This window comes from Sapajus apella, unplaced genomic scaffold, assembly GCF_009761245.1.
Source record: "Sapajus apella isolate SASKATOON/1434 unplaced genomic scaffold, GSC_monkey_1.0 scaffold2, whole genome shotgun sequence".
In the NCBI taxonomy this organism is placed as follows: domain Eukaryota; kingdom Metazoa; phylum Chordata; class Mammalia; order Primates; family Cebidae; genus Sapajus; species Sapajus apella.
In genome coordinates this window covers 31,868,282-31,883,262 of record NW_022436942.1, presented here as the reverse complement: position 1 = coordinate 31,883,262, position 14,981 = coordinate 31,868,282, and the positions used below count along the sequence as shown (strand labels likewise).

At 32.9% G+C, this 14,981-nt stretch overlaps 1 protein-coding gene across 1 annotated transcript in view; it reads right to left on the bottom strand.

The window, feature by feature from the left end:
* TRHDE (thyrotropin releasing hormone degrading enzyme) overlaps positions 1-14,981 on the bottom strand; it is a 392,378-nt gene that overhangs the window by 82,477 nt on the left and 294,920 nt on the right. The window contains exons 11-12 of the mRNA XM_032295835.1: positions 11,720-11,853; positions 11,565-11,620 (exon numbers count right to left, since the gene is read on the bottom strand). Coding sequence (XP_032151726.1) covers positions 11,565-11,620; positions 11,720-11,853 — 190 coding nt within the window. The remainder of the gene's footprint in view (positions 1-11,564; positions 11,621-11,719; positions 11,854-14,981) is intronic.

The window sequence follows — 14,981 nt, the reverse complement described above, 5'->3', positions numbered from 1 at the left end:
GCATCTATTGAAACAAAAATTTTCATAAGCGTTTCTCAACTCTTCATACTTAAAAAAACTGATAATCTACCAATGTTAAAATTCAACAAAATTTAAAAACATTAAAAAAAAAATAGGAAACCTGAGAAACTCTCAAAGATGAAAATTTAAAAACTATAGTAAACTGAGAGGCCAGGGACTTAATTTCTCTGCACAGTAACTATTTTTCTATAATAATTTTAGTTTCACCAACGTTGAAAAAGGATAAGTAATGGTTCCTTCAACATGTCACGGATAAAATTCATGATCTGCCCTCGGCTTACACAATTAACTTTTTTATATTTGCACATTGGGAATGCAACACCAACCAATTTTCATCTATAGTTCTATTTCGCCATTTTTGACAGCATTCCCAAGAACTGTCCACTAATTTAGAGTGTGATTAAGTTACTATCCACATAAAACTCTCTGATACTCAATCATTATTCTCTTCAAGGCCTATTAGCCTTACTCAAATTTGTCAAACTCAGACTTCCAAACTAACAATATTTTCTTCCTTATAGCAAACTCTTTTTTTTTCCTTTTGGTTAGTACTACCACCTGGTGACCTGGAGAGTTTATATTGAACTTCTGTTTAATCCTTACCCTAATTAGATGAAGCAGCTGAGCAACAGGAAGCTTCTGCTACCTCTCTTTAGAGGCCTGAATCAGCTACACTCCAGGCCATTCCTAGTTTAAGAAGGAAGGATCTAATCTGTGATTCAAATGTGGTCTGAGTTCACAGGGCCCAGTACTACTCCTCAGCTTCTGTGTTGGCTTGTACTTAAATCCTTAACATTAAGTAAGCATTGTCATAGTTGCAACAAGTCAGGTTTTCCTAATCTGATGTTTTCTTACATCCGAAATAGTGAAGACCTCTTCACTGGTACTCCATTCCACGTAAGGACATTTGAAGCATTCCACAAAGAATAGCTCAAATTGCATGCAATTAAGGGTGAATATTATATATTTCAAATCACCTCCTAAGGCTTTAAGATCTGCCACTCATAGTGGCATAGTGTATGTTACTTTGAATTAACCACTCACCTTCATTGCACAAAATCTTGGAACTAAATTTCCTTTCTTTCCTCTTCCCCAAATTATCACCTCTTCATACTTAAAAATGGAATCTTTAATATTTCATGACAAGTGGAAAATAATAAAATGCTTATTTTCTATTATCTTAATCTAATTCCTTTATCATGACAGCACTGCTACCTTGCCTATAGTTAAAGCCCAAAATAGACTTCATGAGTTCTGGGATAAAAAGTATGAGCAAATCTTTACTTTATCATTGGCTAATCAGCATGTTTGGTAAGAAAGAGGATTATCAGAAGTCTCCTCTGACTCTTTGTTCTCAGGTGGGAAAACATAATGAAACAACTTAAAGCAATAAGTAATTAACTGAACATAAAGCCTGTATTAGTACCGGTATTCATATATTACTCATTTTAAAGATTTCTTTAGAGTTTACTTTATTATAATAAAAATAAAAGGATTTTATTTTGAGCTTTTTGAGAAACAGAGTAGATAGAGATCTTTATAAAAATGAGGCTTTTATATTGACATGCCAAATGCCAGAAGGATTCAGTTTAATTTTTCTGTAGATTTGGTCTACCTCTCATTTTCTTTTCTGGTAGAAGAGAGTATCCCATTTTGGCTAAGTCCCTAACAGACTTCTCACATCAAATCAAAAAGCAAGCAGATTTTGTCCTCTTTAGCAGAAGCACAAACAGTTATGCTTTAGCCATATTCCACTTCTTTTTAGAGTTGGCATTAGGATGTGTGTTTACAGATGGTTTGGGGCAGCCTAGGAAAGGGGTCAGTTTAGAAGAAGATCAATGAATATGGTGGATTGTAAGATAGTATACAGGAAATAATAATGATATCTGTTTACTCTGGAGTGACCGTAAGTATGTGCTGCAAAGGTAGAAAAGGGACAGAACAAAAATAACATTTATTTAAATAACATTTATTTATTGTTAGTTAATTCATAGAGCAAGAATTCTAATTCTATGTAACTTGATGGTCAATGTTCTTACCAACTAGGAAAGGAAATCAAATAATACAGACTTGGATTAGTGTTTAAAATGTAAGACAAAGAAGAAAGATAAAAGCAGAAATGAACGTCTAGAATACAGAAATGATTAACAAATAAATTTTAATAAAATTAAAAATGATATGAAGAAACAGACATAAAATGACATGTAGAGGCTGTAGTCCCATCCTAGCTAAGCAATTTCAAGCAAACGGGTACCAATAGCCATGACATAGACTGGTCATGTTCAGGTATGTGCAGATAATAGTAGTCAGTAAAATGGCAGGCACCAGGTAGAGGCAGAGCTTCTCTCAGAAGGTGATAAAAATAGTAATAAATGGGTAAGGTTTTCCCAACACAGAGGCTCTACTTTGGCTATATGCTTATTAGAATATAGGGACAATATGATATTTTTAAAGTACTGCTGCTGTCAAAGAGATATCTGCACTTTCATGTTTATTGCAGCATTATTTACAATAGCCAAACATGTAATTAACCTAAGTTCCTATCAATGGATGAATGGATAAAGAAACTGTCGTACATATATACAATGGAACACTATCCCTAAAAAAGGAAATCTTCTCATTATGACAACGTGGATGAACCTGGAGGACATTATGTTAAGTAAAATAAGCCAGGCACAAAAGGACAAATACCACCTCATCTCACTTACATGTGGAATCTAAAAAAGATGATCTGATAGAAATAGAGACTAGTATGGTGGTTGTCAGAAGCTAGGGTTATTGGAGGAATAGGAGTTGGGATGATATTGGCCAAAGGATTCAAAATTATACTGAAGGAAAAATGTCAAGAGATCTATTGTACAGTATGATGACTATAGTTAACGACAATATATTATATTCTTGAAAAATACTAAGAGAGTCGATGTTGTGTCTCACCATAAAAATAACGATAGGAAATAATGCATATAATAATTAGCAATACTGAATCATTTTACAACATATATATGCTTTGAAACATCCTGTTATATATGATAAATACATACAATATGTCAATTGAAAAAAATAAAATGGATCAAACCTACAGAATAATGTCAAAATTCTTTGCTTTTACTTTCTACTCAGCGCTCTCAGACAGTAGGCATTAATATTAAAACATTTTCTCTTACAGAGATGAAACACAAATTTGGTACTGGAAGGTTACAAGTTTGCTTTTGATTTAATGCAGTACAATTTAAAGTCTCTAAGAAAGTTTGCCATCCTTAAGAGCCACAAGCCTGCCCTTAATGCCTCAGGAGATTTGTACTTCTCATAAGTGCCTGGTATAGTAGCTCCTCATAAATCCTCATCCCAAGGACAACATCTGTGACTCCACCCTCAACAGATTTCTAAAGACAGCTCAAAGGAATGTATTAACTCAATCTCTAACCTTGAGCAAACCAGCATATGCCTGCAGGAACAGTGTAGCTTGAAAATCCAGAAATACACTCTAGGCTTTTACTGAGTTATAATAGAAATTAGTCTGAACACTCCCAGCTTCTTACAGTTAAATGTCCTGAAAATGTTTTCAGACTATTTTTAACATTTATCTGTGGCAAAGTGTTTAATAAACTAAGGCTAATTTAGAGGTCTTTTGGATATGAATTTCTAAATAATTGCATGCGGAAAGGTATAAAACAGGAATGCTTCAAGGTGACTTTTTTTGCGTGTCTCAAGACTGAGCCTTCACTGATGATGACAAATAGATAATTAGAATCCCCAGCCTCAGAGATGCGAGAAATGTGATCTTTTGGGAATGACCATGAAGCTCCTGGAAGGATTCACTGTGAGTCACTGCTCATATCATGGAACAAACTACACTGGATAACAATAAGCTAATTTTAATAACTTTCGGTCAATGGCAGAAGAGTGGAAGCATATAGTCAACAATAAATCTTAGTTTGCAATAAACAATTTTATCACTTTCAGGACTTCATAAATATTATTTATCCTTTTGCAAACATATTCTGATGGCTTAACAAAAGATAACTAAGAACTATAACCATACATAGACACCACTCCCAAAATGAATCTAATACAAACAGCTGAACGATCATCCTTCTCTCCATGTCCAATGAGAGCAATAAACAATACATTTGAGTCAACATTCTATTATTATTAATGCTCATAATTTCATTGTAAAACACAACTGAGAGAAAAATGTTTATACTGAGATTTGCATAGTACTGTAAAAACAGAAGACAGAGATTAAAGAAAGAATTCTGAAACTAAGCATCCTTTCTAATATCAACATTTATAGAGCATTAGTCAGTATATTAGAGGGATCTACGATCCTTAGTCAGGTTTTTCATAGCAGTGTTCAGCTGAAGTGATGTAGTCCTGTTGCCTCCATTATAGAATAAGAAAATCAAAACAAACAAAAAGTCCGGTCTGCCAAAGTATTTCTCACAAAAGATTTATAGGTCATTCCTTCTCAATTTCGTTTTTGAAAGATCAGCATATTACACATTTAAACAAGCAGCTATCAAAGAAGGAAAAGCTCCTTCTCATCTAGCCAGGGGCAGGGGGCACTTGCTTTTCAGACACATTATACTACTATTTTCTGCAATAAGTGAAAACATGATCAACATATGTTTTGCCAGGGAAACCTTAAACAAGGTACAAGAGAGCCATCCAGAAGGCACAGAAGAACTTCTAACCATGCTGAAAAAGTCCCAAAAAGGCCAGATACGACCACAGTGTGCAAATGTTGTTAAGGTTATTTTAACAATGCTGTTTCCATTTCCGAAACCGTGCTCAGGAATGAAAAGAAAAATCTGTAAGTTAAGTTTTTGAAATGTTCTCATAATTTTCTTCTTCTTTAGCTATTATATTTTCAGTGGCTATTGTGCTGAATTCCCATGTTTCTAATACATCTCAAGTTTATAAGCTGTTAGACAAGTCAATAAAAGTGTATTTATTATTTTTTAACTTATATATTCATCAAACATGGATTGTGCACTACTGATGACTGCTCACCAGTGCCTACAGGACTTCTAAGAGGGACAAACATAACCTCTAGATAATTAATGTCCTTACGCTTTTTAATAAAACACTAATAACTTACAAAATGTAACTAGCCTCTTATTTCTTAACAAAGTTTGTGAGCAAACTTGTAATAATTTGACCTCATGATGGGCAAATTTGTAAGTTACTGGATTTTTGACAGAATAGTCTATAACATAATTTTTAAAATATGTTACACACGCTAGAAAAGTATACTATGATATTAAAACACAATAGATTTGCATGTGTTTTGCAAAATTGAATATTACAGGAAACTGGTGACTAAATTTAAAAAATTAACATAGTAACTGCCCAGGGCAAGGAGGACTATGATGATAATTATAATGATGATGATAATGACGATCATGATTTATCCCTGTCCTGCTATTGGGTGTACACAATTTTCCAAATAATTTCCCAAGTATTTTGGATATTTTTTAATAAAATACCATGTGAATTCACAACCTAGTGATATATACATTTATAACTTTAAAAAATTGTACTCAGAGCATGTTAAAAGCTTTAAATATCCAACCTGGTGATTATACTTTCTATTGTAAATCTTCTAAATATTCCATTTCTATCATATACTAAACTGATAATTTCAAAAATTAAGTAAGAATATTTACCTTATCTAGCTGCCAATTCCACTCCTGAGAAAACTCAAATCTCTGATTTACCCAGATTGTGCCATGAGGCATTCATTGCTGCTATAATAGTTCTGCCATAAGTTTACCCTCTAATTTAGACTTTTTTCTGCTCTAATTCTCCTACTTTTAAACCTTTAATGTATTTCCATAGTACATTTTCACTCTCCTGATGTTATTTCCAATAGGATATTTTGATGTTTTCCATAATCTTCCTAGGCCACACTAATTCTTTACTCTTTAAGGCTTTCATAACATTTTATTAATAGCATGTATACACTGAATATAGTTATGCACCATGCATCTTCCCTGGTAGATTTTGAGTTCACTGAAAACAAGAAATACATCTTGTTCACTTTCATATCCCCAATATAACAATGCTTTATCAAAACAAAAAACCAGAAACAGATCGGGCGCAGTGGTTCACACCTGTAATCCCAGCACTTTGGGAGGCTAAGGCGGGCGGATCACCTGAGGTCAGGAGCTCAAGACTAGCCTGATAAAGATGGTGAAACCCCATCTCTACTAAAAACACAAAACTAGCCGGGTGTGCTGGTGGGTGCCTGTAATCCCAGCTATTCAGGAGGTCGAGGCAGAAGAATCACTTGAACCTGGGGGCGGAGGTTGCAGTGAGCCAAGAGTGTCATTGCACTCCAGCCTGAGCAAGAAGAGCGAAACTCTGGCTCCAAAAAACAAAAAAGCAAAAGCAAATATGAACACCCAACAACAAAAATATTTAGGCATTTTAGTCACTAATTTTAAAGTGCAAGCCATAATACAATGAAACTTGCAAGGCAAGTTATTGATTCCTTATCCACAAGCATTAAAAATTACAATATGTAAGGGTAGATACAGTGCCATATTGTAAAACAGCATAAACCTTTTCAAAAATGATGAAATAACACAATATTATAAAAGCCCATGTACATAAAACCATAGGGCTTAACTTAGGGAACTGAATAAATGAAGACGAATAATATTGTCATTGGAGAGCTCAAATGCGAAAAGATGTTTATACTGTATAAATTGATTTACAAATCCAAAGCATATCTAGTCATAACTGTGGTGTAATTTTTAGTAGAGTTTGTCAAAATGACTCTAAAATTTATATTGGCAAGAAATATGTAAGATTCTGCATAAGAACAAGATAAATTTGGCCAATTGCAGCATACAATAAATTTAAACCTATTAAAACAATATGATTGTGCTGCAAAAAAGAACAAAGAAAGCAATTAAGCAAAATAAAAAATTCTCTAAAATTTGGGCATTTGCATTAAGATAAATATATCATTTCAAATCCACTAAAATGAAAATATTTAAATAAGTAGGATTAAAATAATTGGCACTTATTAATGTTAAAGAAAATTAGACTTCTACTTCATTCTAAACATAAAAATTGATTAGCAAAGGAAGGGCTGAAGATACAGATATAAAACAAAAACAGCTTCTTAAGAAAAATAGAATATTTTCAAATTTTTCATATAGGGTAGCCCTTCCAGGTGAGACACAACCAGAAAGCTATAAAAGGAATGGCTTGACATATATGTTAAAAACCTCTTAAAAAATGGCATAGTGTTGAGTAAAAACTACTGTGAAGTCTATGCTACAGAAAAGGATTAATATCCAAAAACATCCAAAATATATAGGAAAGTATAGTAGGAAACACCTTTGTTCATTTTCGATTAGGTTTTTAATCTTTTGTTTTTAATTGGGTGATAATTCACAAAAGAAAACATACAAACAGCAAATGGATAATGAAAGGATACACCACTTCTTATAACCAGTAATGAATAACTCTTATAAAATCACTTTTGCCAGTAGACTGTCAAAATCTTTTATATACGGTTCATTGTAATGAGAGATTTCAGGAAATTGGACCCTCTCACACATGGTTGATGGAGGGTTAAATTGGAAAAGCCTTCTGAATACAATTTCTAAGACTTTTTTTTTAAAGTCATACTCTTTGAACCCCAAATTCAACTTACAAAAGAAAATCTTAAAAAAATACACATACACAACAAAAGACTATTCACATTCACTGCAGTCTTGATTATAATAGTGAGAAATTAGAAATAACGAAAAGATCCCCAGATTTATTTTTATCAATGAGTCAGAGAACAGACTTCTGTTCATTAAAAAAAAAAAATCTAAACAATAAGAAAGCATAAAGAAAAAATGGCTAGATAAATCCATGCCAAATATTTCACCTGTGAGGAGGATAAAATGCTAGGAATGAAGGGAGTAAAAGATTTCACGTTGTATTTCTTGTTTTGTTTTAGTCCTTTACAATTTGCATGCATTCAGGCAAATTTATATATTTAAAAAACAACCAAATAAAGAATGACTACAGCAAGTTTGCCTAATCCAACAACAAATAGTGCCATGAAGTTAATAGTCTAAATAAGTCATAATCAATTATCAATTCATGTAACAAATATATACAGGTGCGATTCTGTAGCAAACATTACGGTAGACAGTAGTAATATATGATGACACAAGGCCTTCTCCTCCACATCATCAAAGAACTATCAAGAACCCAGAAAAGCAAGTGGTTGAGCAACAAGGTGATAAGTTAACACAGATCCACAGAGTATCACCTTACTTTTGCTGGGAAGGACACATAAGGCCTCACTGAGGGAGGGTGAGTAAAATCATACATTTTTTCAGTAAATGATAATACACTCAACAGTCAAAAGGAATGAAGATAGCAAGAAATTTCATGTAATGGGCAAAGTCACTCTTACCTGAAGTCATGGACTCTGCTGTGTCACTGTTTGGGGTTGAACTACCGCCTTCACCTCTGCCCCAAAAGCTGTGTAGCCTTAGCTAAGCAACTTAACCTCTCTTAATCTCAATGTCTCAGCTGTAAAATGGCAACAGTAACCACATCCACCCCATTGGTTCATTGGCAAGACTGAAGGAAGTCATTCACAAAAGCATCAGAACAGTAATAGGTATTTGATGAATATTTGCTAACCTTTTACAGAAGCCAAAGAGTGCATCAGGTGTTCAGGAGACTGAGAGAAGGTTGATATAGATTGAATAGCAAAATTATGGAATATTTACCATACTACAATGAAATATGAATAATCAGCTCCAAGTAAGTGCAGAGAATTTCCCTAAATGAATCTAAAGTTATATTTATTTAGTCGCACTATAATACGAAAATTACCTCATGAGTAATAAAACAAATTACAAGTACATATTCAATGAGATTTTCATGTTTTTCAGGTGAATTTATATAAATGATCATGAAATCATTTACTTCAAACTTTTAAGGCTCCCAAAATTGAAATTGAAAGCAATGTTCTGTCTCAGTAAAAGGGAATCTAATTTTTGAAAAAGAAATTTATCCACCAAAATTAAATAAAATATTTCATCTAAAAATAACTTCTATCATTTTCATTTAATGCAGATGAGTCAATAGATCTCTCCTTTTTTTTTTTTTTTTTAGATGGACTCTCGCTCTGTTGCCAGGCTGGAGTGCAGCGGCATGATCTCGGCTCACTGCAACCGCTGCCGTCCGGGTTCAAGCCATTCTCCTGCCTCAGCCTCCTGAGTTGCTGGGACCACAGAAATGTGCCACCATGCCCAGCTAATTTTTTTTTTTTTTGCATTTTTAGTAGAGAAAGGGTTTCACCTGTTAGCCAGGATGGTCTTGCTCTTCTGACTTCGTGATCTGCCCGCCTTGGCCCCCCAAAGTGCTGGAATTACCAGTGTGAGCCATCATGCCCAACCAGATCCCTCTCTTTTATTTTCCATCTGGCCTCTGTCGCTATGCTATTACTACTTATTTACTTTCTCACCATCATTTCAAACCCATACGGATTCACATGAACAACTGCTTCAAAACCCCTTAGTCTTTCCATATCATCTGGATCTTTTATTAGAATAAATACTATTATTTCTAAGAAGCAGCTTAGTGCTCTGGTTAATGGCATAGGATCTATAGATAGATCACCTGCATCCAGGCTGCAGCTTTGCCAATTATCAGCTATGTGGCCTCTCTGAGCTTCCATTTCCTTGCACTTAAACTGGGAATAATAATAACACCTGTCTACGTATCTTATAAAAGTTGTGAAAATTAAACAAATTACTATATATAAAATAGAAAAGTATTTGCCTTCTTAAAAGTGGTTAATAATTATTAGCCAATGATAACAGTTTTCTTTGAGTTTCCTACCCTTACTTTGTGGTACTCAACATCTCTTTTTCTGCTCCTCTCTCAGTACATCATCACATTAAATACACTATCTTTCCGGCTTTCTGGACTCTCTCAACTTCTGTGCCAAAATGTTCTCTCTGTCGTACATAAAACTTTCTACAAAGTTTTCAGATTTTACTGCAGAGCAAAAGCTACATATTAATCATTATCTCCACACATGACTATCTCAACAGGCCTTCATATAGCCTGTTATTTCTAAATTTTTGCCCAATAAGATAGCACTATGGCATGAAAAAGTCTTCATTTATCTTTACTAGAACTGAACCCCAGCTCTTACTACACAAATACATTCAATTAGTACAATTTCATTAGCAATTTCCTCACTGATAAATTGTCCTTAGGTTTGCCATTTAAAAATTTGTGCCTAAAATTGTTCATGCCTGGTCAGAGTAAGGCACTGATACAGCACCACTCACGAAATAAGAGCAATATTAGAAACCAAGAAAAATGATTCTTGGTTTCTTTCATAGCAATAAAGAAGGCAAAAGTCAGAGTATTTTTTTTAAATAGAAAAGCAACTGAAATTTTTTTCTTAACCTCTGTATTACTTGTGTTTTCTCCTTTATACTACTTGTTTCTATAAAAACCAATCTCTGTAATTAGATCCCAAACTTTGGCTTTGCATCTATCAAAGTAATTATCAAGTCTTCTGTGTGTAAGCTCATTATTTCGATGGATTCGAATGCTGTATTGTGTAATATGCTTTTTAACAAATGGAAGAGAATTGAATTTTGATTAAACACATAAACTGTAAAAGCAGTTTCGGGTTCCATGTATGAAACAAAGCCTATTACTAAGAAAAGTCATGTGTTAATATCAGCACAGGCATAACTAGCCAGTTTCCCATGATTATCTTAGAAGAAAATGTGGTAAATCATGATAACCAGGTAAGTAGAGAGAGTCACCCATGTCTTAATTGACAGCTCGTATAATTTGATTATTAAAATTAAAACTATACTTGGATGTGAAACAGTATAAAATATTAAACGGACTGAGTTTGTTTTACTTTTTAGTCTCAAAATTGAGAAAATAGCTTCAGTTCATGAGCAACATTATTTCATTTAATGACTGTTCAAAGGAATAACTGATTTTAATATTATAAATCTAGTTATGAAAATAACACAAATACTACTATAGTACAACTAAAGTCTTTTATAAGATTGACATATATTTTGTAGAGAAAAGTTTTACCCAGTGGAATACTTATTTCTGTTTTGCAGCATACTCTTCTTAGAATGAATAACTTTCAAAAAAATTTAAAAAGATATACTTGTAAATAGCAGGGGAAAAAATGTCATTACTTGAAGGCATTTTCTATTAAAACTTAAACATGGCATAATGGTCATTTTATAGAGTTCGTTATTAAAATTGGGAAGAGATTATTAATCTTCAGTGTTAAATCGACTTGTGGAGAAAATGATCAAGCTTATCCTGATTTAGAAATACTCTATAGCTATTATTGACAGAAAGTTTGGGAGACTAAATAGAATTCATATCCAAAGCCAAAGAACATAAGATAGAAACAGATTTTTTAAATGCCATAAATAAAAAACTTATATATACTATGTAGCTTAGTAGAGGAAGTTTTGCAGGTACGAATTTTTATTGGGGAGATCCACAGGAAAACGTACCTGGCTAGGCTGAAGGCATCGTCGATCAAACCTGCTCGGTTACTGACAGAAAGAACCTAAGGCCAATTAGAAAAAACAATAGGATAATTTAGGATTAAAATGGCAGATGTTCACATATCAAAAAAAGATATTTGATAAGCAAATCTGGAGTGTACCTCATGATTCCTGATTAATTGATCAATTAATAATCTCCAGTTCCTTAGGTCATAGTTGACTCTAAAATAGCCAGTTTGATTGATGTTCCCCAGCAGCCAGCTTCCTTTGTCCAAATAAGTTATTCTGTGGTGTTCTGAAAACAGCGTTTTTGGGATAAATAGATTTAAAATTTTAAGAGTTAAAATAGAATGAAGTATGCTTTCTTAACACCAGATATAATAATACCAATAATTAAAAGTGAATGTCATTCTAAATACCTAATTGAAACCTACTCTTTAATCACTTGCATCTAGAATTTGCTAGAAAAACCTTTAGTTGGTTAATCACCATCATCTCAATTAACTGTTTTCCTATAATTACCATTTTTATTTTTGACAAAACCTCATTATATATACATAATTTTCTTTCTCAAATTAAGTGTAACCTAGAAATCTACGGCTATATTCAGGTGACTTCTAATTAGATCATATGGGGATATAAGACTAGAATGAAAGAAGAGGTTTTAGATGTGTATTCTATTAATTTTATTCAGTAAAAAAAAGGATGAAAACAAAAGAATTCATTTACTTAAAAGTCACTGCTGTATCTTGCCTTTTTTCTTGTGCTTTATTGAGGGAACTAATAAATAGCAGACTTTTCAACATCATCAATAATGCTAGTAAAATAAACCTTGTTCAAGATTTTAATATTTCCACATACAATTATAAATAAAGATAATAAATTCTGCTTATTGGGATCACTTTGGAAGATGGTAACTTGTTTATGCTCACCAGCTAATTCAATTAATATAACCCAGTAAAAACTAAAAACGATATTATAACTTCTTACATATTTAACTCCTTCAAAAATGGTACAGAGAGAGGACATTATTCACTGCACATTTAGTCTATATTGACTCCACAGAAACACAGTTCACAACTCTAATAATTTTGTTGTTGATTTTCAGGACTCATGTTTTATAAAATTTACACAGTAAAGTTGACTTTAAATGTACACAGGCACACACAGACATACATAGTCTGATAACTAGGAGGAAAAAATATCAAAACCACATGGGTCTACTCTAATTTCTACAATGACTCAAAGCCATAAAAGGCATCACAGAAACCATAGGCCTCTGGTGGTGATACATCTCTAATTCTTACTCATGTCAAACGTTTTACACATTCAGACTCCAAAATAGGAAATAAATTTACCTTCATTTCCTTGAAGGAATACATTTACAGAGTACTGTCTCTCAAGTAGAGACCACACAAGAAGAGTTTATACCACAAAACTTACTGGGTGGACATTAATGACCATTCATTTCTCAGGTTTAGAATGAAGTTAACTAATTAAACCAATGCATGTTATAGATGATCAGTTTTCAAAAATCTACAGTAAGCTGTAGATTTTATCATTTTATGCCATTGATTCTCTTTCATCCTTAATTTCCTTATTTGTAACCTGAGGGACAACTAATGGCCCTTAAGTTTCCTTCCAAATCTATGATTCAGTGGAAGAAGACATTTAGATGTACCATATTTATATACTATACTTAATTCATGGAACTCAGAGAAATAAAACATCAAATATTTTTTCAAAAATGCAAATCATTTCTCAAGTCTCTGAAACTATGATTTTATAGTTTTCTAAAGTTAATATGTTTATTCAAACAATAGCTACAAAGATTTAGAATGTCATATCTGTTTTACAGATGTAAAGATAACAGCAGAAATAAGTAAGAAATGGTGGCTGATGCCCGTAATACCAGCACTTTGGGAGGCCGAGGTAGGCAGATCACAAGGTCAGGAGTTTGAGACAACGTTGGCCAACATAGTAAAACCCCGTATCTACTAAAAATACAAAAATTAGCCAGGTGTGGTGGCACAAGCCTGTAATCCCAGCTATTTAGGAGGCTGAGGCAGGCGAATCGCTTGAACCCAGGAGGCAGAGGTTGCAGTGGGCTGAGACGGCAGCACTGCACTCCAGACTGGGCAACAGAGTGAGACTCCCTCTCAAAAAAAAAAAAAAAAAAAAAAAGAAAGAAAGAAAGAAAACTGAGAATACTGTTTCTTTTTTATTAAACAATCTTGGTATCCTTGAAGGCAGAATTAATTAATTTCTAAGTGTCTTCAAGGATACTAAGATTTTTATAACAAAAATTATTTAAACTATAATTGAATTCACTTGAGCTGAGAAAAGTTGATAAATTTTGTCTAAGAAGTATTTCTTTTTTCAAAAAGTTACAATGTTAAAGCATCAAGTTTAATATATAAATACATGATTTAGATTTTTACAAGTTTGACATGGTCATACATTCCTATAACAGTAACTCTATTTTTAAAGTTATTTCCTGTTCACATTTTAGACAACTAGAATAACTTAGTCCCATGTGATCTGCTTGGATCTAGTTTTTAAACTTATTCAAGTTCAACAACTTATAGATATGTTATAGTCAAATTTAAGTTAATATGTATATTAAAATAGGAAAATAATTCCAGTACCTTCTACAATGTCTGACCAGAATAAGAAAGACAGGCTTCTATTGTTTTGAAATGTGTCATTATTAAATTTACTACTAAAACCTGAAGGTTATTACTGTTCATGAATATTTTTATGCCTTTGTTACAAATGAGATCGTTGGAGAAATGATTCCCTGAAAAATTTTATAATAGATTTTTAAATATCTTTTCAGTTCTAGTTAATTATATCCCTAAAATCTTATTCAAATGAACTAATGGCAAGCAATGAATTTTAAAGAGATCTTTTCCAATGGCCTAATGAGGTATGGTATTTGATGAGTATCATAATAAAATGTATGGAAGTTATATCTTGATGCTGGCAATAATAATTAAAAATTATATTTAGAATGTATCCAAAATGGCACACAGCTTAGACTATTGAGGTACAGAGCAGTTGGTATTTTGTAAGATTTCATATTCTATACTTCCTTTTGGAATAAAAATGAAAAATAGATTAGGTATCTCTACCCAATAATTGCTGGTTGCAAAGAATGGTAATTTAAAATTTTTTTGAAAAGGTCAACCAGAGTAACAAGAGTAACATATGAGACAAACTCAGGTAAAATAATACATTACTAGTTTTGGTCACTGGACTCGGGAAAATCAAATGAGGATATTTTGTAAAACAAAGAAACATGTGCATATAATCAAAGACACCACATTACGTAACTGACAGATCTGCAAAGCAATCTACCATTGTATTAAAATTGTGTGTGTGTGTGTGTGTGTGTGTGTGTGTGTGTGTGTGTGTGTGTGT